General features: G+C 54.5%; 1 protein-coding gene across 1 annotated transcript; it reads left to right on the top strand.

The window, feature by feature from the left end:
- Window positions 1-410: 410 nt before the first annotated feature.
- Window positions 411-23,467, top strand: CNIH1 (cornichon family AMPA receptor auxiliary protein 1). The gene is made up of 5 exons (XM_040332168.1): window positions 411-561; window positions 9,564-9,632; window positions 18,366-18,478; window positions 20,531-20,674; window positions 22,988-23,467. The coding sequence occupies exons 1-5, from the start codon at window positions 481-483 to the stop codon at window positions 23,013-23,015; spliced, it is 435 nt and encodes a 144-aa protein (XP_040188102.1). The 5' UTR covers window positions 411-480; the 3' UTR covers window positions 23,016-23,467.
- Window positions 23,468-23,713: the final 246 nt, after the last annotated feature.

The raw sequence follows: 23,713 nt of genomic DNA on the forward strand, positions 1-23,713 counted from the left end.
GGAATGATGAAGATGAGGAGGAAGGATGGAGATGAGGGGAATGAAGATGGACATTCTCCATGAATGAGTGACAGGAAGGATGGGGATGAGGAGGAAGGATGGAGATGAGGATGAGGGGAATGAAGATGGACAGTGACAGGAATGAGGAGGAATGATGGGGATGAGGGATGATGGATGAGGGGAATGAAGATGGACAGTGACAGGAATGAGGAGGAAGGATGAAGATGAGGAATGATGGATGAGGATGAGGGGAATGAAGATGGACAGTGACAGGAAGGAATGAGGAGGCGCGCCCCCGCTTCTCCCTTCAGAGACCCGGGCCCGCGCGCTCTCCTTCCTGCGTGCAGCGACCTTACCAGTCTACGTGCTCGCTCCCGAGGAAAGGACGTGCTCGCTCCCCCCCATCCCCTGACGACCGGTGAATGATTTCTCCCAGCAGCCCCCGCGCCGGCCGCCTCCTCCTCGCTCCCCGGACTGAACATGGCGTTCACGTTCGCGGCCTTCTGCTATATGCTCGCTCTTCTCCTCACCGCCGCCCTCATCTTCTTCGCTATCTGGCATGTGAGTACCGGACACCCCTCATACATCACTGGTGAACCCAGCAGCCAATCAGGAGAGAGGGTTGCTATGGATGACGGCCTCTTCCAGCTTTCCTATCAGGGTGTTAGTTGCCAGGGGCAACCAGTTATCCTGGAATACAGAGTCACATGGGGAGGGGGGAGGAGATAGTGAAGGAGGTGTCCCCCTCCCCCATTCTATATATGGTTATTGGGTGGCAGGGTGTCCCAACCAGGGGGGCATTGGGGTTCTCCTGGGGGGGCCCTCTGACGTGATGGGGGGGTCTCTGATGTCATAGGGGACACCTGAATGGGGGACCTGTGATTTGGGGGGGCCTCTGTTATTGGGGCACCTTGGATATGATGGAGATCACCTCTGATGTCATGGGAGGGGGGGGACCTCTGATGTCATGGGAGGGGACCTCTGACGTCATGGGAGGGGACCTCTGACGTCATGGGAGGGGACCTCTGACGTCATGGGGGGGACCTCTGACGTCATGGGAGGGGACCTCTGACGTCATGGGGAGGGGACCTCTGACGTCATGGGGAGGGGACCTCTGACGTCATGGGGAGGGGACCTCTGACGTCATGGGGAGGGGACCTCTGACGTCATGGGGAGGGGACCTCTGACGTCATGGGAGGGGACCTCTGACGTCATGGGGAGGGGACCTCTGACGTCATGGGGAGGGGACCTCTGACGTCATGGGGAGGGGACCTCTGACGTCATGGGGAGGGGACCTCTGACGTCATGGGGAGGGGACCTCTGACGTCATTGGGTGGGGACCTCTGACGTCATGGGGAGGGGACCTCTGACGTCATGGGGAGGGGACCTCTGACGTCATGGGGAGGGGACCTCTGACGTCATGGGGAGGGGACCTCTGACGTCATGGGGAGGGGACCTCTGACGTCATGGGGAGGGGACCTCTGACGTCATGGGGAGGGGACCTCTGACGTCATGGGAGGGGACCTCTGACCTGAATGGGAGGGGACCTCTGACCTGAATGGGGACCATGGACATGATTGGAGGACCTTGGACATGATGGAGATGATCTCTGATGTCATTGGGGACCTCTAATTGGGGGAGGAATGTGATGGGGTAGCTGTGATTTTTGGGGGGCCTCTGCTGTGATGGGGGGGGTTGGTCTCTGAGGTCCTGGAGGACCCTCTGAATTGGGAGGGGGGGGGGGAAGATATGATGGGGGACCTGTGTTTTATGATGGACCTTGGACATGATGTAATTCCTGATGTCATGGGGGGGGGGGCATCTGACTTGGTGGGGGACCTGTGGTTTCCAGTCCCATTAATTTCAACTGGGAGCGGCGGCTGTGTCTTCTCCCGCACATCTGTCGGATGTGGAGCGGCGGCTGTGTCCTCTCCCGCACATCTGTCGGATTTGGAGCGGCGGCTGTGTCCTCTCCCGCACGTCTGTCGGATTTGGAGCGGCGGCTGTGTCCTCTCTCGCACGTCTGTCGGATGTGGAGCGGCGGCTGTGTCCTCTCTCGCACGTCTGTCGGATGTGGAGCGGCGGCTGTGTCCTCTCTCGCACGTCTGTCGGATGTGGAGCGGCGGCTGTGTCCTCTCTCCCGCACATCTGTCGGATGTGGAGCGGCGGCTGTGTCCTCTCCCGCACGTCTGTCGGATGTGGAGCGGCGGCTGTGTCCTCTCCCGCACGTCTGTCGGATGTGGAGCGGCGGCTGTGTCCTCTCCCGCACATCTGTCGGATGTGGAGCGGCGGCTGTGTCCTCTCCCGCACGTCTGTCGGATGTGGAGCGGCGGCTGTGTCCTCTCTCCCGCACGTCTGTCGGATGTGGAGTGGCGGCTGTGTCCTCTCCCGTACGTCTGTCGGATGTGGAGCGGCGGCTGTGTCCTCTCCCGCACGTCTGTCGGATGTGGAGCGGCGGCTGTGTCCTCTCCCGCACGTCTGTCGGATGTGGAGCGGCGGCTGTGTCCTCTCCCGCACGTCTGTCGGATGTGGAGCGGCGGCTGTGTCCTCTCCCGCACGTCTGTCGGATGTGGAGCGGCGGCTGTGTCCTCTCCCGCACGTCTGTCGGATGTGGAGCGGCGGCTGTGTCCTCTCCCGCACGTCTGTCGGATGTGGAGCGGCGGCTGTGTCCTCTCCCGCACGTCTGTCGGATGTGGAGCGGCGGCTGTGTCCTCTCCCGCACGTCTGTCGGATGTGGAGCGGCGGCTGTGTCCTCTCCCGCACGTCTGTCGGATGTGGAGCGGCGGCTGTGTCCTCTCCCGCACGTCTGTCGGATGTGGAGCGGCGGCTGTGTCCTCTCCCGCACATCTGTCGGATGTGGAGCGGCGGCTGTGTCCTCTCTCCCGCACGTCTGTCGGATGTGGAGCGGCGGCTGTGTCCTCTCTCCCGCACGTCTGTCGGATGTGGAGCGGCGGCTGTGTCCTCTCTCCCGCACGTCTGTCGGATGTGAAGCGGCGGCTGTGTCCTCTCCCGCACGTCTGTCTGATGCGGAGCGGCGGCTGTGTCCTCTCCCGCACGCCTGTCGGATGTGGAGCGGCGGTTGTGTCCTGTCCCGCACGTCTGTCGGATGTGGAGCGGCGGCTGTGTCCTCTCCCGCACGCCTGTCGGATGTGGAGCGGCGGCTGTGTCCTCTCCCGCACGTCTGTCGGATGTGGAGCGGCGGCTGTGTCCTCTCCCGCACGTCTGTCGGATGTGGAGCGGCGGCTGTGTCCTCTCTCCCGCACGTCTGTCGGATGTGGAGCGGCGGCTGTGTCCTCTCCCGCACGTCTGTCGGATGTGGAGCGGCGGCTGTGTCCTCTCCCGCACGTCTGTCGGATGTGGAGCGGCGGCTGTGTCCTCTCTCCCGCACGTCTGTCGGATGTGGAGCGGCGGCTGTGTCCTCTCTCGTACGTCTGTCGGATGTGGAGCGGCGGCTGTGTCCTCTCTACTGTACGTCTGTCTGATGCGGAGCGGCGGCTGTGTCCTCTCCCGCACGCCTGTCGGATGTGGAGCGGCGGCTGTGTCCTCTCCCGCACGCCTGTCGGATGTGGAGCGGCGGCTGTGTCCTCTCCCGCACGTCTGTCGGATGTGGAGCGGCGGCTGTGTCCTCTCCCGCACGCCTGTCGGATGTGGAGCGGCGGCTGTGTCCTCTCCCGCCTGTCTGTCGGATGTGGAGCGGCGGCTGTGTCCTCTCTCCTGCACGTCTGTCGGATGTGGAGCGGCGGCTGTGTCCTCTCCCGCACGTCTGTCGCATGTGGAGCGGCGGCTGTGTCCTCTCTCCCGCCTGTCTGTCGGATGTGGAGCGGCGGCTGTGTCCTCTCCCGCACGTCTGTCGGATGTGGAGCGGCGGCTGTGTCCTCTCCCGTACGTCTGTCGGATGTGGAGCGGCGGCTGTGTCCTCTCCCGCACGTCTGTCGGATGTGGAGCGGCGGCTGTGTCCTCTCCCGCACGTCTGTCGGATGTGGAGCGGCGGCTGTGTCCTCTCTCCCGCACGTCTGTCGGATGTGGAGCGGCGGCTGTGTCCTCTCCCGCACGTCTGTCGGATGTGGAGCGGCGGCTGTGTCCTCTCTCCCGCACGTCTGTCGGATGTGGAGCGGCGGCTGTGTCCTCTCTCCCGCACGTCTGTCGGATGTGGAGCGGCGGCTGTGTCCTCTCCCGCACGTCTGTCGGATGTGGAGCGGCGGCTGTGTCCTCTCCCGCACGTCTGTCGGATGTGGAGCGGCGGCTGTGTCCTCTCCCGTACGTCTGTCGGATGTGGAGCGGCGGCTGTGTCCTCTCCCGCACGTCTGTCGGATGTGGAGCGGCGGCTGTGTCCTCTCCCGCACGTCTGTCGGATGTGGAGCGGCGGCTGTGTCCTCTCTCCCGCACGTCTGTCGGATGTGGAGCGGCGGCTGTGTCCTCTCTCCCGCACGTCTGTCGGATGTGGAGCGGCGGCTGTGTCCTCTCCCGCACGTCTGTCGGATGTGGAGCGGCGGCTGTGTCCTCTCCCGCACGTCTGTCGGATGTGGAGCGGCGGCTGTGTCCTCTCCCGTACGTCTGTCGGATGTGGAGCGGCGGCTGTGTCCTCTCCCGCACGTCTGTCGGATGTGGAGCGGCGGCTGTGTCCTCTCCCGCACGTCTGTCGGATGTGGAGCGGCGGCTGTGTCCTCTCCCGCACGTCTGTCGGATGTGGAGCGGCGGCTGTGTCCTCTCCCGCACGTCTGTCGGATGTGGAGCGGCGGCTGTGTCCTCTCTACTGTACGTCTGTCTGATGCGGAGCGGCGGCTGTGTCCTCTCCCGCACGTCTGTCGGATGTGGAGCGGCGGCTGTGTCCTCTCTCCCGCACGTCTGTCGGATGTGGAGCGGCGGCTGTGTCCTCTCCCGCACGTCTGTCGGATGTGGAGCGGCGGCTGTGTCCTCTCTCCCGCACGTCTGTCGGATGTGGAGCGGCGGCTGTGTCCTCTCTCCCGCACGCCTGTCGGATGTGGAGCGGCGGTTGTGTCCTATCCCGCACGTCTGTCGGATGTGGAGCGGCGGCTGTGTCCTCTCCCGCACGCCTGTCGGATGTGGAGCGGCGGCTGTGTCCTCTCCCGCACGTCTGTCTGATGTGGAGCGGCGGCTGTGTCCTCTCCCGCGCGTCTGTCGCATGTGGAGCGGCGGCTGTGTCCTCTCTCCCGCACGTCTGTCGGATGTGGAGCGGCGGCTGTGTCCTCTCCCGCACGTCTGTCGGATGTGGAGCGGCGGCTGTGTCCTCTCTCCCGCACGTCTGTCGGATGTGGAGCGGCGGCTGTGTCCTCTCTCCCGCACGTCTGTCGGATGTGGAGCGGCGGCTGTGTCCTCTCTCCCGCCTGTCTGTCGGATGTGGAGCGGCGGCTGTGTCCTCTCTCCCGCACGTCTGTCGGATGTGGAGCGGCGGCTGTGTCCTCTCTCCCGTACGTCTGTCGGATGTGGAGCGGCGGCTGTGTCCTCTCCCGCCTGTCTGTCGGATGTGGAGCGGCGGCTGTGTCCTCTCTCCCGCACGTCTGTCGGATGTGGAGCGGCGGCTGTGTCCTCTCTCCCGTACGTCTGTCGGATGTGGAGCGGCGGCTGTGTCCTCTCCCGCCTGTCTGTCGGATGTGGAGCGGCGGCTGTGTCCTCTCCCGTACGTCTGTCGGATGTGGAGCGGCGGCTGTGTCCTCTCCCGCACGTCTGTCGGATGTGGAGCGGCGGCTGTGTCCTCTCTCCCGCACGTCTGTCGGATGTGGAGCGGCGGCTGTGTCCTCTCCCGCACGTCTGTCGGATGTGGAGCGGCGGCTGTGTCCTCTCTCCCGCACGTCTGTCGGATGTGGAGCGGCGGCTGTGTCCTCTCTCCCGCACGTCTGTCGGATGTGGAGCGGCGGCTGTGTCCTCTCTCCCGCACGTCTGTCGGATGTGGAGCGGCGGCTGTGTCCTCTCCCGCACGTCTGTCGGATGTGGAGCGGCGGCTGTGTCCTCTCCCGCACGTCTGTCGGATGTGGAGCGGCGGCTGTGTCCTCTCCCGTACGTCTGTCGGATGTGGAGCGGCGGCTGTGTCCTCTCCCGCACGTCTGTCGGATGTGGAGCGGCGGCTGTGTCCTCTCCCGCACGTCTGTCGGATGTGGAGCGGCGGCTGTGTCCTCTCTCCCGCACGTCTGTCGGGTGTGGGGCGGCGGCTGTGTCCTCTCCCGTACGTCTGTCGGATGTGGAGCGGCGGCTGTGTCCTCTCTCCCGCACGTCTGTCGGATGTGGAGCGGCGGCTGTGTCCTCTCTCCCGCACGTCTGTCGGATGTGGAGCGGCGGCTGTGTCCTCTCCCGCACGTCTGTCGGATGTGGAGCGGCGGCTGTGTCCTCTCCCGCACGTCTGTCGGATGTGGAGCGGCGGCTGTGTCCTCTCCCGTACGTCTGTCGGATGTGGAGCGGCGGCTGTGTCCTCTCCCGCACGTCTGTCGGATGTGGAGCGGCGGCTGTGTCCTCTCCCGCACGTCTGTCGGATGTGGAGCGGCGGCTGTGTCCTCTCTCCCGCACGTCTGTCGGATGTGGAGCGGCGGCTGTGTCCTCTCCCGTACGTCTGTCGGATGTGGAGCGGCGGCTGTGTCCTCTCTCCCGCACGTCTGTCGGATGTGGAGCGGCGGCTGTGTCCTCTCTCCCGCACGTCTGTCGGATGTGGAGCGGCGGCTGTGTCCTCTCTCCCGCACGTCTGTCGGATGTGGAGCGGCGGCTGTGTCCTCTCCCGCACGTCTGTCGGATGTGGAGCGGCGGCTGTGTCCTCTCCCGCACGTCTGTCGGATGTGGAGCGGCGGCTGTGTCCTCTCCCGTACGTCTGTCGGATGTGGAGCGGCGGCTGTGTCCTCTCCCGCACGTCTGTCGGATGTGGAGCGGCGGCTGTGTCCTCTCCCGCACGTCTGTCGGATGTGGAGCGGCGGCTGTGTCCTCTCCCGCACGTCTGTCGGATGTGGAGCGGCGGCTGTGTCCTCTCCCGCACGTCTGTCGGATGTGGAGCGGCGGCTGTGTCCTCTCCCGCACGTCTGTCGGATGTGGAGCGGCGGCTGTGTCCTCTCCCGCACGTCTGTCGGATGTGGAGCGGCGGCTGTGTCCTCTCCCGCACGTCTGTCGGATGTGGAGCGGCGGCTGTGTCCATGGAGCTATCATGTCCAAATTGACATGCATGGTGACGGGCTGGAACACCGGTGCACCCCCCCCCGGCACTGCAGTATAGAGAGGCGAATGTGATCTGCACCTCGTCGTAGTGGAAAGTTCATTTCCTGATCAGCAGTCGGTCGCGGTGCGAAGTTCAGGCAGTGAGGTGCGGTGTGTGCGAGAAGAAGATCCCATCCTCCACCCTCTCTGCTATACATAACCCCGGGGGGAGGGTAGTGTGATCTTTAACCCCTTCCGTACCAGACACTTTACCCCCTTCCCGCCCAGGACAATTTTCAGATTTCTGCCCTGTCGCACTTTGAATGACAATTACTCCGTCATGTAACACTGCACACATACAAAATGTATCATTTTATTCCCACTAATAGAGATTTCTTTTGTGGGATTTGATCTCCTCCGGAGGTTTTTATTTTTTGTTTAACAGACTAAAAAAGAGCGACAATTTTGAAAAAATATATGTTTTTCTTTGTTTCAGTTATACAATTTTGTTTTCTCCCTCACTGACGGGCACTCATATGTAGAATTGACGGGCGGCACTGACAGGGGGCTGTGACGGGCGGCACTGACAGGGGGCTGTGACGGGCGGCACTGACAGGGGGCTGTGACGGGCGGCACTGACAGGGGGCTGTGACGGGCGGCACTGACAGGGGGCTGTGACGGGCGGCACTGACAGGGGGCTGTGACGGGCGGCACTGACGGGGTGGAGTGGTGGCTGTGTCCTCTCCCGTACATCTGTCAGATGTGGAGCGGCGGGGTGGAGTGGTGGCTGTGTCCTCTCACGTACGTCTGTCTGATGTGGAGCGGCGGCTCTCCCTGTCAGCGTGAACCGAGGGAATGCCGTTTACCGGCACTTCCTGGTTCACGCAATGATCAGCTGTGATTGGTCACAGCTGCTCATGTGGTACGAAGCCTCTGTCAGGGGCTTCTTCTCGCGATCAGAGATGCCGGGTGTCGGACTGACACTCTGCACTTTCCGCACTGCGCACCCCCCACGGCGGGCGCCGACATGTTATCTTGTCAGGATAACGGAACCACTTCCCGGACGTCATTCTGCTATCGACCGGGCGGGAAGTGGTTAATAATGCCATTGGTAAACAAAACTGTCACCAGAAAATAAATAAAACCTTCGTCCCCCGTCTTCATAATTTGTTCCAGAAACATGCTTGTAATCCAAAGCGCTTGTATATCAGAGTATAAAAGAGAAGAGAGGCTCCGCCTCTTAAGTGTAGCAATAAGTTGCTAAATGTTGTCCCTTCATTACATGTAACCATATTGCTACACTTAGAGGCGGAGCCTCTCTTCTCTTTTATACTCAGGGGTGACATGACGCTGCTCTTATATCAAGGCATCGCTTGTATACCAAGGCATCGCTTGTATATCAAGACATCGCTTGTATATCAAGGCATCGCTTGTATATCAAGACATCGCTTGTATATCAAGACACCGCTTGTATATCAAGACACCGCTTGTATATCAAGGCATGGCTTGTATATCAAGGCATCGCTTGTATATCAAGGCATCGCTTGTATATCAAGGCATCGCTTGTATATCAAGGCATCGCTTGTATATCAAGGCATCGCTTGTATATCACGTCATCGCTTGTATATCAAGACATCGCTTGTATATCAAGGCAAAATTTATGAAAACATTTTGCTTGTCTTGCAAAACGCTCTCAAACCAATATAATCAGGGAAAAAGTTGGGAATAGAAAGTGCAAAAACAAAGGGGGAAAAAATCAAGAAAAAGGAGGGTAAAGGGGGGAAAACGACACAAAGGGATAGCACTCATCTGTAAATATAGTGAAGGGGAAACAACAACTACAAGTCGATATTGATGGTCAGACTTTCAGGCCAAGGAAGTATATTAAAAAATAAAGTTTAATTGTTTTTGTAATAAAGTTTTTGTAAATGAAACTTTATTTTTTAATATACTTCCTTGGCCTGAAAGTCTGACCATCAATATCTACCTGTAGTTGTTGTTTCCCCTTTACGCTCTCAAACCAAGTTACTCTCAAACCAAGGTTTTGCTGTACTGCTGGGAAGTGTGGGGGGGCGATGTCATTTTCCCGCACATCTGGGAGCTTCAATTACAGCAAGACTGCAACCCCCCCCCCCCCCCCGGCTTCCAGTTCTGCCGGAGATACTGTGACATCACCGGGGCGGGGCTTAGGAAAGTCGTTTTATTTTTTGGGTGGGGAACGGTTTGTTTACATATTGCTTTTTAACCCCTTCCCACCTGCATAACCTTAAATAGTTTTGAACGCTGGGGGGGGGGGGGGTTTGAAGGATTGGTGATCATGGGGGGGGGGGGGGTCATGTGGATCTATAGTGGAGAGGAGCCGTATTTTTAGGGTTTGCGGATGGAATACATCGCAGGAAAGTGATTTTTATTTTTTGTTTTTTTCCTTTCAGATAATCGCATTTGATGAATTGAAAACCGACTACAAGAATCCTATAGACCAGTGTAACACGCTCAATCCGGTAAGTCACGCCTGATGACAGAGCCCCGCCATGGTGTGTCTGCGCATCATTCACCCCCCGCCATGGTGTGTCTGCGCATCATTCACCCCCCGCCATGGTGTGTCTGCGCATCATTCACCCCCCGCCATGGCGCGTGCGTGCGCATCATTCACCCCCCGCCATGGCATGTGTGCGCATCATTCACCCCCCGCCATGGCATGTGTGCGCATCATTCACCCCCCGCCATTGAGTGTGCGCATCATTCACCCCCCGCCATGGTGTGTCTGCGCATCATTCACCCCCCGCCATGGTGTGTCTGCGCATCATTCACCCCCCGCCATGGTGTGTCTGCGCATCATTCACCCCCCGCCATGGCGCGTGCGTGCGCATCATTCACCCCCCGCCATGGCATGTGTGCGCATCATTCACCCCCCGCCATGGCATGTGTGCGCATCATTCACCCCCCGCCATTGAGTGTGCGCATCATTCACCCCCCGCCATGGTGTGTCTGCGCATCATTCACCCCCCGCCATGGCGCGTGCGTGCGCATCATTCACCCCCCGCCATGGCGCGTGCGTGCGCATCATTCACCCCCCGCCATGGCATGTGTGCGCATCATTCACCCCCCGCCATTGAGTGTGCGCATCATTCACCCCCCGCCATGGTGTGTCTGCGCATCATTCACCCCCCGCCATGGTGTGTCTGCGCATCATTCACCCCCCGCCGTGGTGTGTCTGCGCATGATTCAACCCCCGCCATGGTGTGTCTGCGCATCATTCACCCCCCGCCATGGTGTGTCTGCGCATCATTCACCCCCCGCCATGGTGTGTCTGCGCATCATTCACCCCCGCCATGGTGTGTCTGCGCATCATTCACCCCCCGCCATGGTGTGTCTGCGCATCATTCAACCCCCGCCATGGTGTGTCTGCGCATCATTCAACCCCCGCCATGGTGTGTCTGCGCATCATTCACCCCCGCCATGGTGTGTCTGCGCATCATTCACCCCCCGCCATGGTGTGTCTGCGCATCATTCAACCCCTGTCATGGTGTGTCTGCGCATCATTCAACCCCCGCCATGGTGTGTCTGCGCATCATTCAACCCCCGCCATGGTGTGTCTGCGCATCATTCACCCCCCGCCATGGTGTGTCTGCGCATCATTCAACCCCCGCCATGGTGTGTCTGCGCATCATTCAACCCCCGTCATGGTGTGTCTGCGCATCATTCAACCCCTGTCATGGTGTGTCTGCGCATCATTCACCCCCCGCCATTGAGTGTGCACATCATTCCCCCCCCCCCCCCCCCCGCCATGGCGTGTGTGTGTGTGCATCATTCACCCCCCGCCATGGTGTGTGTGTCTGCGCATCATTCACCCCCCCGCCATGGTGTGTGTGTCTGCGCATCATTCACCCCCCCGCCATGGCGTGTGTGTGTGTGTGCATCATTCACCCCCCGCCATGGCGTGTGTGTGTGTGTGCATCATTCACCCCCCCGCCATGGCGTGTGTGTGTGTGTGCATCATTCATCCCCCCCGCCATGGCGTGTGTGTGCATCATTCATTCCCCGCCATGGCGTGTGTGTGCATCATTCATTCCCCGCCATGGCGTGTGTGCATCATTCATGCTCGCTGTGTGTCAGTGAAGGTTGTATGAGAGTGTGTTGGGGGGGGGGGGTGGGGCAGGAGATAAAGGTACGGTCCCACTTGGCAGCATCGTCCTGGGAGGAGACAATGGTCCAGTTTTGGTAACGATGGGTTAATGCCCGCACCATGTGAAGGACCTGCTGATACTTGTAGTTCTGCTGCAGCACCAAAGCTCACCAACGTTTTATATTTTCAGGTCAATTTGAGATTCCATTTCGTTACATTCAGATGTTTTTTTTTCTCATGTTTATTTCCTGACGCTGTGCGGAGGCGGAGCTTTACAGATTAGAGAACCGCTGACCTCAATTTCTGGCCTAGAAGAGCTTCCAATCTCCTAATCCGGCCGCCGCCCCTCTGAACCAATCACCACGCTGCTCTGGGTTTGGGTTGGGAGAAAGCCGGTTTACTAAAAGGAAACTCGTCAACATGCAAAATATTGATGAGGTTCTGATTGGAATTGCAACCGGACCCCCCCCCCCCCCCCCCCGGCACTGCAAAGCGACCCGTGAGACCACCGACCCAACATGCATGATTGGCGCTCTTCTATTTATTCAAATGTTCTTTGTAATGTTTTGTCAAATTTTTAAAGGGTTTGTTCACTTTTACCAAATCACGAACCGTCCCTCCCGCCGCCCAACATCACCTCAGTCTCGGGGCCGTCCCGTGCCACTGGGAAGCTGGAGATCCGGTGGTGGCGGAGGTGGGTTACCATAGAGCTGGCTATGGATTGGATGGTCCCCAGCCATTTCTATGACCCTGGGAGGCCGAAAGTGACGTCATGACCTCACTTCCTGCTCTGGCAGATGTAAACACCACCATTTTTTTTTCTTGTGCTTTCCAGGATAGAAGAGAGATTAGGGGTTTTATTGACCCCCGATGTCTCCATAAAGAGGCCCTGTTGTGTCTTATTCCTGTTACAAGGGATGTTTACATTTCTTATAATAGAAGTGATAAAAAAAATTAAAGGCACAGTAAAATTTAAAATAATAAAAAATAAAATACCGTATATACTCGAGTATAAGCCGAGGCACCTAATTTTACCACAAAAAAATGGGAAAAGGTATTGACTCAAATATAAGACTAGGGTGTCCATCTGCGTGCCTCACTGTGCCCATCTGCGTGCCTCACTGTGTCCATGACTAGACTGACGTTTAATATGGGAGTCTATGGAAGGGGTGCTCGGCTTTGAAAAATCGGTACTCCCCGACTGTAGGTCCCCCAGACAACAAACTTTGCAGACTAGTAGAGGAGAAATGGGGCTACATGTGTGCCAAGTTCCGGGTCCAGGAGACCTACGACCGGCTGGTACCGGGTCCCCAAAATCACCAGAGATATTACCGTTTAACATGGGAGTCTATAGAAGAGGTGCCTGACTTTGAAAAATCAGTGTTTCCGGGCTGTAGGTCCCCTAGACAACAAACTTTGCACACTTGTAGAGGGCGAGTTTGGGGTCCAGGAGACCTCCAGCCGGTATTGGGGTCCCCAAAGTCTGGGAGATCAGGCACAAAAAGGTGACTCGAGTATAAGCCGAGGGGGGCATTTTCAGCACCAAAAAAAGTGCTGAAAAACTCGGCTTATACTCGAGTATATACGGTATATAGAGGGTGTATAGAGTATATACGGTATATAGAGAGTGTATAGAGTGTATACGGTATATAGAGAGTGTATAGAGTATATACGGTATATAGAGAGTGTATAGAGTATATACGGTATATAGAGGGTGTATAGAGTGTATACGGTATATAGAGAGTGTATACGGTATATAGAGAGTGTATACGGTATATAGAGAGTGTATACGGTATATAGAGAGTGTATATGGTATATAGAGAGTGTATACGGTATATAGAGAGTGTATATGGTATATAGAGAGTGTATACGGTATATAGAGAGTATATAGAGAGTGTATATACGGTATATATAGAGTATATATGGTATATAGAGAGTGTATAGAGTATATACGGTATATAGAGAGTGTATAGAGTATATACGGTATATAGATTGTATAGAGTATATAGAGATTGTATAGAGTATATAGAGAGTGTATAGAGTGTATACGGTATATAGAGAGTGTATAGAGTATATACGGTATATAGAGAGTGTATAGAGTGTATACGGTATATAGAGAGTGTATAGAGTATATACGGTATATAGAGAGTGTATAGAGTGTATACAGTATATAGAGAGTGTATAGAGTATATACGGTATATAGAGAGTGTATAGAGTATATACGGTATATAGAGAGTGTATAGAGTATATACGGTATATAGAGAGTGTATAGAGTATATACGGTATATAGAGAGTGTATAGAGTGTATACGGTATATAGAGAGTGTATAGAGTATATACAGTATATAGAGAGAGTATAGAGTGTATACGGTATATAGAGAGTGTAAAGAGTATATACGGTATTAAAAAATTCTTTAACTACTTGCGGACCGCATTGCAGCGTACGTCGGCACTTTGAAGTGGAATACCCTTGTTGTGGTAGCAGACGGCGGCCATAACCCCGGTATCCTCTTTAACAGCGGGTGGTCCGCTTTCAAATAAAAGTGGTCTCTGCGGTGGATTCGTGAACGCTTCCAATCTTATAATTTTTCCATTGATGATTCTGATTTTTCTATGATGGAGGAGAAAGGTGACGTAGAAAACTAAATCTGCGTAGGTGGGACTGTACCTTTAAGAGGTTGTGATGAGTTCTGGGCGTTGTGCGTTTTGATGAGCGATTTTGTGTTTTTATCCATTAATCTCTTGCCAGCTGTCGCACTAACATTCTCCCAATCTGCTTTTTACTTTGTCGCAAACAAAAGACATTTGAAAAGCTGAAAAAGATTAAAAGAGTGAAAATTGCACTCAAGGTGTGTACATCCGTGTTCAACTGCCACGTTTTATTTTTAGGAACATCTGTATGTTGGATTGTTTTCTCCCCCTCCCCCCACATGCCCCCCCTCCCCCCTCCCCCCCCCCCCCCACATGCCCCCCCCCCACATGCCCCCCTCCCCCCCACATGCCTGCTTCATCTCCATCCTCTCACATTCGGATAAATCTGTTGATCTGCTCACACGGAGCTCCTTGGTTTTGCCTGCTGAACTAAAATGCCAATAAACTGTTCTCTGCCTTCAGAGCCCCGAAATCATTAACCACTTCAGCCCCGGAGGATTTGGCTGCCAAAAGACCAGGCCATTTTTTTGCGATTCGGCACTGCGTCGCTTTAACTGACAATTGTGCGACGTGGCTCCCAAACAAAAATTGTGCGACTTTCTGCCTGAAATCGATGCGCTCAGGTGTGGGCGGAGCCTCGCGTCCCCGGTCTGTCACTCATTACATCATTCAGAAGGCAGTTTACAGTTTCATTTCCGGTCATAAAATCATTCCCCCCGCTTCCCCTCCAATTCTAATAACAGGTTATGAGATTGTTCTGCATGATATTAACACGGGATGTGCGGGGGTCAGGCTGAGCCCCTCCCCCTCTTTCAGGTTAGGTTGTCACATAATAATACATAAATACGGCTTATTTATAACGGTTGCTCTACCAATTCTAATGGGTGTGGTGTTTTTTTTTTTTTAGACCTTTTTTATTTTTATAAATAAGCCTCAAAGTTCCTGATCTGCTTTCCGCTGCCCCCAAGCCCGGGACCCCCAGCATGCTCCGAGCTGAGCCCTCAATAATCTCTGCTGCATGCTGTGCTTGGAGTGAACTGTATCGGATGTAATAATGTATTTAGCAGTGCAGTAACCTATAGCAACAGGCCTGCAAGCTTGGTCCTCCCCTTTTGCACGCGAGTCCTCGGCTCCCTCCCCTTTACCTCTGAGTTTTATTTTTCGGGGGGGGGGGGGGGGGCATCTGTACCAGGGTGATGCCCACAGGCTGCAGCTACCACCATTTTATTTTCCAGGGTCTTTGCTTTCACAAAATGTAAACTTTTTGTGAAAATTTGCATATTTTTTTTGCTAGAAATTAAAATTTGTTAAATTTAAAGCGGAGGTCCAGCAGCTGCTGACTTTAAAAAAATGGACACTTACCTGTCCAGCGCGCCCGCGATGTCGGCAGACGAGGCTGAGCAATCGCTCGGTCCACGGATGCTACCGCAGCCATCCTCGGTGAGGGAATCGGGAAGTGAAGCCTTGCGGCTCCACTGCCCGGTTCCCTACTGCCCATGCGCGAGTAGCGTGGCGCGCCGTCACGGGTCCTCGCTCTCTTCAGGGAACAGTGTGTTTCCCTGGAGACAGCGGGGGGGGGGGGGGAGAAGTGGCGTAGACTCCCACGGAAGTCTGTGCCCGGAAGTTGGTGCAAATACCTGTCTTACACAGGTATTTACACCCCCCCTCCCCCCTGAAAGGTGCCAAATGTGACACCGGAGGGGGGGGGGGGGTTCCGAAATGCGGAAGTTCCATTTTAGGGTGGAGCTCCACTTTAAAGAGGTGAATTGAATTCAGACTGATGAGGAATCCAATCACTCCGTCTTACAATGGAACCACTCGGCATCTGAGCACCACAAACCAAACGCACCATTTCATTCATTGTTTTATATTCCAACTCCATCCTTCCATCCTTCCATCCTTCCTTCCTTCCTTCCTTCCTTCCATCCTTCCTTCCATCCTTCCTTCCATCCTTCTATCCATCCTTCCTTCCTTCCTTCCTTCCTTCCTTCCTTCCTTCCTTCCTTCCATCCTTCCTTCCTTCCTTCCATCCTTCCTTCCATCCTTCTATCCATCCATCCATCCTTCCTTCCTTCCTTCCTTCCTTCCTTCCTTCCATCCTTCCATCCTTCCATCCATCCACGTCTCCATACTTTATTTTGTTGAGAAATCACTTTTGCCCCCCCCCCCCCCCCCCCCAGCATTTCTGCCCATGGCCATCTTTAAGGGTATATTTTTCATGTAACATTTACTTCCTTCAATCCATCTGCCCTTATCTCAGGCATGTGGGTGTTTCATCAGATTATTTTTAATAGTAAACTGAACTTATATCGTGAAATGCAGGATTTTAAAATCAGAATGTTTTCATGTTGAATTTTAAAAGCATCGGGGCGAGCCTTCTGATCTCACAGGTTTGGTAATCTGACAGAACACCTGACATCAAAACGGTCTCATGGATTTCTAAATCTTGAATTTCGCTGTATAAGGTCAGCTTACTGGTAAAGAAATAACTCTGAAATGTTAGACTCCGGTAGGTGTACAAAGATGGCCGCTTGCCGCCTTCTCACTCGCGTGCGGGGTGTACAAAGATGGCCGCTTGCCGCCTTCTCACTCGCGTGCGGGGCGTACAAAGATGGCCGCTTGCCGCCTTCTCACTCGCGTGCGGGTTGTACAAAGATGGCCGCTTGCCGCCTTCTCACTCGCGTGCGGGGTGTACAAAGATGGCCGCTTGCCGCCTTCTCACTCGCGTGCGGGGTGTACAAAGATGGCCGCTTGCCGCCTTCTCACTCGAGTGCGGGGTGTACAAAGATGGCGGCGACGGTGCCGCGCTTCCATTACAAAATCTGACGGGTCATCTAATCTGGCGAAACACCCGGAAGGGGTGGGGGGGTGTGCTCAGCTGAAAAAACCTCCCCCCTCCTGAAGACTCCTGGGACATATGACCTCATTTGCCTAGGCATGGAAACCAGGAAGTAACTGAAGAAATGTGAAATAAATGTTTAAAACCTATAAATATGATCGGCTTTTCTATAGATCTACTAATACTCGCAGCTTGAGGATTAATAATTGTCAATGTTGACCAGTGGCGGCTGGTGCTCCAAAATTTTTGGGGGGGCGCAAACAAAAGAAAAAAAAACACATCAATTGCAGCCTCACTGTGCCCATCAAACGCAGCCACTGTGCCCATCAAACGCAGCCACTGTGCCCATCAAACGCCGCCAGTTTGCCCCTTAAAATGCTGCCAGTTTGTCCCCCTGCCTGGCACTTCTCGGGTTAGCCATCCTCCTCCACGATCCCTCAATGTTTTCTCCTGCCCTCGATGTCGCTTGAGCCAATCAGGTGACCGGTAACCAGACCCGGTGAACCTGATGAGCTGAGACGCGTGTCAGTGTTAGCCAGGGAACGCACACCCTGTGCGCCATCTGGTTAACCATTTGGAAGCCGATTAGAGCCAGCCTATCAGAAACGCTGGCTTTGATAGACACTTCTCAAACACACCCACCGCTGTTATTCAGATGGCCGGCGCTCAACAGGGGGGCGGCCACCTGAATAGTGGGCGGCAGCGGCGACAATACATTGATAGATGCAATGCATGAATCTATGTATTGTTGAGTAAATGGGTGCAGGAGAGAGGAGGCAGCGTTCCTGCACCCACTATAGACGCACCGCCACGTAAATCCAAATTCTATTTTTCTATAAATGGCTCCTTTTCGCCTTGTAAATGTAGCTGAAGAGTTTTATGTTGGTGTGAGCAAATAATTGAAAATCTCTGTGGATCCCGCCAGTTTCTGTTCTCTATAAGATCTCCTTTAATAGGGTGACCACCCGCTTCCAAAGCTGCAGGACTGTGGTCACCCATCTGCTGTCACTGCCCACTGCTGGTTGGTTGACCAATAAGCAGCAGAGTGGCTTCTTGTAACGGTCAGAGATGCTGGACAGCTTGACCCATCACTGGCAGGATCAACAGGTAATAACAATCTTACTGGGGGGGGGGGGGGGGCTCAGACACAACATATTACTGACATGCTGCGTTCTATTTTATTTTTATTTGCTTTTAGTTTTAATTTAAAACAAATTGGAAGTCAGAGGAATGTGTTGAAGGTGATGGGAATATATGGGGGGGGGGGGGGTAGTCCTGTGTGTATATGTTGGGTGCGATGTCCCATGTCTGTCCCGGGGGGGGGGGGGGGGTTGGGTGATGGGAATATATGGGGGGGGGTAGTCCTGTGTATATATGTAGCGTGTGATGTCGGCTCTGTATATGTCTGTCCCGGGGGGTTGGGTGATGGGAATATACGGGGGGGGGTTGGGGGTAGTCCTGTGTGTGTGTGTATATGTAGGGTGCGATGTCCCGGGGGGATGGGTGATGGGAATATACGGGGGGGGGGGGGGTAGTCCTGTGTGTATATGTTGGGTGCGATGTCCCATGTCTGTCTATGTAACTCTCTTTTTTTTCTGTTTTGTCGTTTTTCTTGCAGCTCGTGCTCCCGGAATATCTCATCCATGCGTTCTTCTGCGTCATGTTTCTATGTGCCGCGGAATGGCTCACTCTCAGTTTAAACATGCCGCTGCTGGCGTACCACATCTGGAGGTAATATTTCACTCGTCGCCATCTGTCTTTAATAAGGAAATCCCTTTAGAGCTCAGTCACATTTGAAGAGCAATCTGTGATTGGATCTCTCTTTAGAGCGCACTTGACAAGTGGTGAGGGGAGGTTGTCTAACCCCCCTGAGCCCTGCAAGAAGCGCACCGCAACCCTGCACATTGCACCAGATTGCGGGGCGCTTGCAGAGTGACGGGGTGTGCGATTCCTGCTGCAGCTGCACAGGAAAGTGAATATGTACACCCCCTGCAGCTAAAAGGGGAGCCCTCGGGGGAGGGGTTACTGCCCCTTGGTCACTAGTGTGAATGAGGCCTTAAAGCGGATCTTCACTGCATCTGAGCACCACAAACCAAAAAACACAAATGCAGTTTTTAACCACTTAAAGCGGTGGTTCACCCTAAAAACTACTTTTTCTCATTACACTGCCCCCCCACATTACAATACGATTAAGGCTATTATTATTTTTTTTGATGCTGTACATACCTTTTGTACAGCATATTCACCCGTGGCATCCGGGTTGCGAGTCCCGCGGGAGTGGGCGTTCCTAACATGTCTGTGATTGACGTTTTGCCCAAAAACTAGCTCCCCCCGTCGCGTAAGCCGCGTCACGGTTGGCGAAAGGAACCGAACGGCGAGTCGGCGCTATACTGCACATGCGCATCGCCGTTCGGCTCCTTTCGCCAACCGTGACGCGGCTTACGCGACGGGGGGGAGCTAGTTTTTGGGCAAAACGTCAATCACAGACATGTTAGGAACGCCCACTCCCGCGGGACTCGCAACCCGGATGCCACGTGTGAATATGCTGTACAAAGGTATGTACAGCATCAAAAAAAAAATAGCCTTAATCATATTGTAATGTGGGGGGGCAGTGTAATGAGAAAAAGTAGTTTTTAGGGTGAACCACCCCTTTAAGGACCGCCTCCTGCACATTTACGTCAGCAGAATGGAACGGCTGGGCACAAGCACGTACAGGTATGTCCTCTTTAAGTGCCCAGCCGTGGGTTGCGGGCGCGCTCCCGCGACCCGGTCCGAAGCTCCGTGACAGCAGGACCCGCGGACCCGATCGCCGCTGGAGTCCCGCGATCGGTCCCCGGAGCTGAAGAACGGGGAGAGCTGTGTGTAAACACACCTTCCCCATTCTTCACTGTGGCGCCGTCATCAATCGTGTGTTCCCTGATATAGGGAAGCGCAATCGATGACATCACACCTACAGCCACACCATCCTGTGTCTCTGTGCGCCCCCACCTCCCCCGCCGTGCTGGCCGGTAATTGAGGCCACGGCTTTGCAGCCTTCTGTAGGCCTGTGATCTGGCGCCATCTTGTGGTGGCCGTTGGTATGACATACAACCAGCCATGCTAATGGAACCTTCCCCTGTCTGTTTTCACTGCCATCTCCTTCCCTCTAATTAGAACCCCCAAACATTATATATATTTTTTATTCCAACACCTATAAAATGGCGGTTGTTGCAATACATTCTGTCACACCGTATTTGCGCAGCGGTCTTACAAGCGCATTTTTTTGAAAAAAAAAGACACTTTTTTTTTTTTAAATAAAAAACAAAAAGACAACAGTAAAGTTAGCCCAACTTGTGAAAGATAATGTTACGCCGAGTAAATTGATACCCAACATATGTCACGCTTCAAAATTGCGTCCGCTCGTGGAATGGCGACAAACTTTTACCCTTTAAAATCTCCATAGGCGACGTTTAAAAAAATTCTACAGGTTGCATGTTTTGAGTTACAGAGGAGGTCTAGGGCTAGAATTATTGCTCTCGCTCCAACGATCGCGGCGATACCTCACATGTGTGGTGTGAACACCGTTTACATATGCGGGCGCTGCTCACGTATGCGTTCGATTCTGCGCCCGAGCTCGGCGGGACGGGCGCGTTTCTGGCTCCTAACTTTTTTAGCTGGCTCCTAGATTCCAAGCACATTTGTCAAACCCTGTGTATATATATATATATATATATATTAGAATCTTGTTTAAATATAAATAAAAAGTTTCTTTGCACAGCGTAATTTTTTCCCCCCGTTTTTCAGGTATATGAGCCGGCCGGTGATGAGCGGCCCCGGCCTCTATGATCCCACCACTATAATGAATGCCGATATTCTGGCATACTGTCAGAAGGAAGGATGGTGTAAGCTCGCTTTTTACCTGCTCTCGTTTTTCTACTATCTTTATGGGTAAGTTGTGTTCAGTCATCCTCCTCTTCTATTGGTCAGGAGCCCCTCACAGCAAGCAGCTTGTCTGTTCAGACACAGAGCTGCCGTTCAGCCCCACCCCCTCTCTCTCCTGATTGGCTAACTCACTTTCATGGGCACTGGAGCCAGTGGCGCTGCTGCTGTGTCTCAGCCAATCAACAGGGAGAGTCCCAGACTGCTGAAGGACTCGTGGACATGACTGGAGAGACATGGGGCTTAGGGGGTGCTGGAGATGCTGCTGCGCACAAAGAGCCCTTTCACACTGGGATGCGGGCCGTTTTAGCGGCGCTCTGCGGGCGGGAGCGGGGCGCTTTTAACCCCAAAGAAGGGGGTAACAAGAGGTTAAAAGCGCCCAAAAAAGCAGCGCTTCGGCAGCACTTCCCATTGATTTCAATGGCAGGGGTGGTTTAGGAGCGCTGTATACACCGCTCCTGCACAGCCCCAAAGACGCTGCTTGCAGGAATCTTACCCCCGTTCCGCATGCGCACCGTCCCAGTGTGAGAGCACTCGGGCTTTCACGTTTGGGGTGGCTTGAGAGGCGCCTTTCAGGTGCTATTTTTATGTGCTAAAACGCCTGAAAAGTGCCCCAGTGTGAAAGGGGTCTAATACATAGAATGCATGAAGATATAAAGGCTTCTGACTTTACAAATCCTTTAATCATATTTATTAGGGATGCACCGATACCACTTTTTTTTTTTAATTTTACGTGACAGTAGCACTGATGGGTGGCATTTATGGGCACTGATGGGTGGCATTTATGGGCACTGATGGGTGGCATTTATGGGCACTGATGGGTGGCATTAATGGGCACTGATGGGTGGCATTTATGGGCACTGATGGGTGGCATTTATGGGCACTGATGGGTGGCATTTATGGGCACTGATGGGTGGCATTTATGGGCACTGATGGGTGGCATTTATGGGCACTGATGGGTGGCATTAATGGGCACTGATGGGTGGCATTAATGGGCACTGATGGGTGGCATTAATGGGCACTGATGGGTGGCATTAATGGGCACTGATGGGTGGCATTAATGGGCACTGATGGGTGGCATTTATGGGCACTGATGGGTGGCATTTATGGGCACTGATGCGCTGACACTGATGGGTGGCATTTATGGGCACTGATGCGCTGACACTGATGGGTGGCATTTATGGGCACTGATGCGCTGACACTGATGGGTGGCATTTATGGGCACTGATATGCTGACACGGATGGGTGGCATTTATCGGCACGGATGGGTGGCATTTATCGGCACGGATGGGTGGCATTTATCGGCACGGATGGGTGGCATTTATCGGCACGGATGGGTGGCATTTATCGGCACGGATGGGTGGCATTTATCGGCACGGATGGGTGGCATTTATCGGCACGGATGGGCGGGCTCTGACCGGTGGCACGGATGGGCGGGCTCTGACCGGTGGCACTGATGGGCGGGCTCTGACCGGTGGCACTGATGGGCGGGCTCTGACCGGTGGCACTGATGGGCGGGCTCTGACCGGTGGCACTGATGGGCGGGCTCTGAGCTCGCTGTGGCAATGAAATGAGAGAGACTGTCAATAACGGTCAAAGTTCAAACTTTCTCGAGTATACAAGTGCTGCGACGCCCATCTTTGTACATTCTGCACTCAACCTCAGTAAGCCAGCAGTCACAAGGCGGACATCTGGATACACCCGGCCCATATAGTTGGTGAATTATATGGGCCGGGTGTAATCAGATGTCCGCCACCGCCTTGTGACTGCTGACTTACTGAGGCCGAGTGCAGGGTGTACAAAGATGGGCGTCGCACTGTTCAATCTCTGAGGAGATCGGGGCTGTCACTTCCGTTAATGAATATGATGGCCCAGGTCACCGATTCTGATGAGTGCGACCGACCCACACCACTGCCCCCGGCCAGCTTACCTTCCGCTGCTGACAGCCCAGGACTCGCTCTCGGCTGCCAGGACTCGCTCTCGGCTGCCAGGACTCGCTCTCGGCTGCCAGGACTCGCTCTCGGCTGCCAGGACTCGCTCTCGGCTGCCAGGACTCGCTCTCGGCTGCCAGGACTCGCTCTCGGCTGCCAGGACTCGCTCTCGGCTGCCAGGACTCGCTCTCCGCTCACTGACTTCCGGGAGCCGCCTCTTCATTCATAAAGTACCGGGTCCGGCATCGGGAGCTTTTGCCCGAGTGCAAATACTCGGTATCTATACCTATACTAGTATCGGTGCATCCCAAATATTTACAAAGTTGGAGTTGTGCTTTGTTCCCCGCCATCGTTAAAACTAACCCTTTTTTCCCCCCCCCCTCTCCTTCAGCATGATTTACGTCTTGGTGAGCTCCTAAGGACTCTGAAGACGCCGGCTCCAGCTATTTGCATGCAAACTATAAACATTATAGGCAAATGATCCGACAAGATCCACTACAATGGCCAACGAGCCCCCGGAAGACCTCGAGTGGGGAAACGCCGCTTCCCGGGTTCCAACAGATCCAGATTTGTGAAGATGGGAAGTTTTTTTTTTTTTGTTTGTTTTTCTTTTATGAAGACTGAGAAATTTATGTATATTTATCATTCTTTGAAAAGTTGTCTTTTCCCGCAAATTTACTTGCTGCTTTTTTCTTATGTACCCTCCTATATCTATATATCCTTTTTTTTCTTTTTTTTTTTGCAAGTCATCTTGCAGCATTGTTAGAGCAACAAGGCCAGACGCGGGCCGCAGGAAACCTTCTCCTCCGAGTGACCAACGCACAATTCACAACCCTGTAATTTTGGAATAAACTCCTCGCTGTTGATTTTACCTCTCCATGTTATCCCCTGGTTGATGGGACTAGATGTGTACCATGGTATTGGGGGGGGGGGGGGGGGGTATACTGATGATGTGTATTGAGTTCCACACTCGGCTTTCAGGGGCCAAGTGTACTTATGGAGTTGGTGATCGTCTCACCCTTTCTAAACTGCCCCCCCCCCTCTAAGGGCTGTGTGATCAATAAGCAGATTGATCTGCCATCTTCACTGTCCACCAATGTAAGGGGGTCCCTTCTAC

This window comes from Rana temporaria, chromosome 13 (assembly GCF_905171775.1).
Source record: "Rana temporaria chromosome 13, aRanTem1.1, whole genome shotgun sequence".
Taxonomy (NCBI): Eukaryota; Metazoa; Chordata; class Amphibia; order Anura; family Ranidae; genus Rana; species Rana temporaria.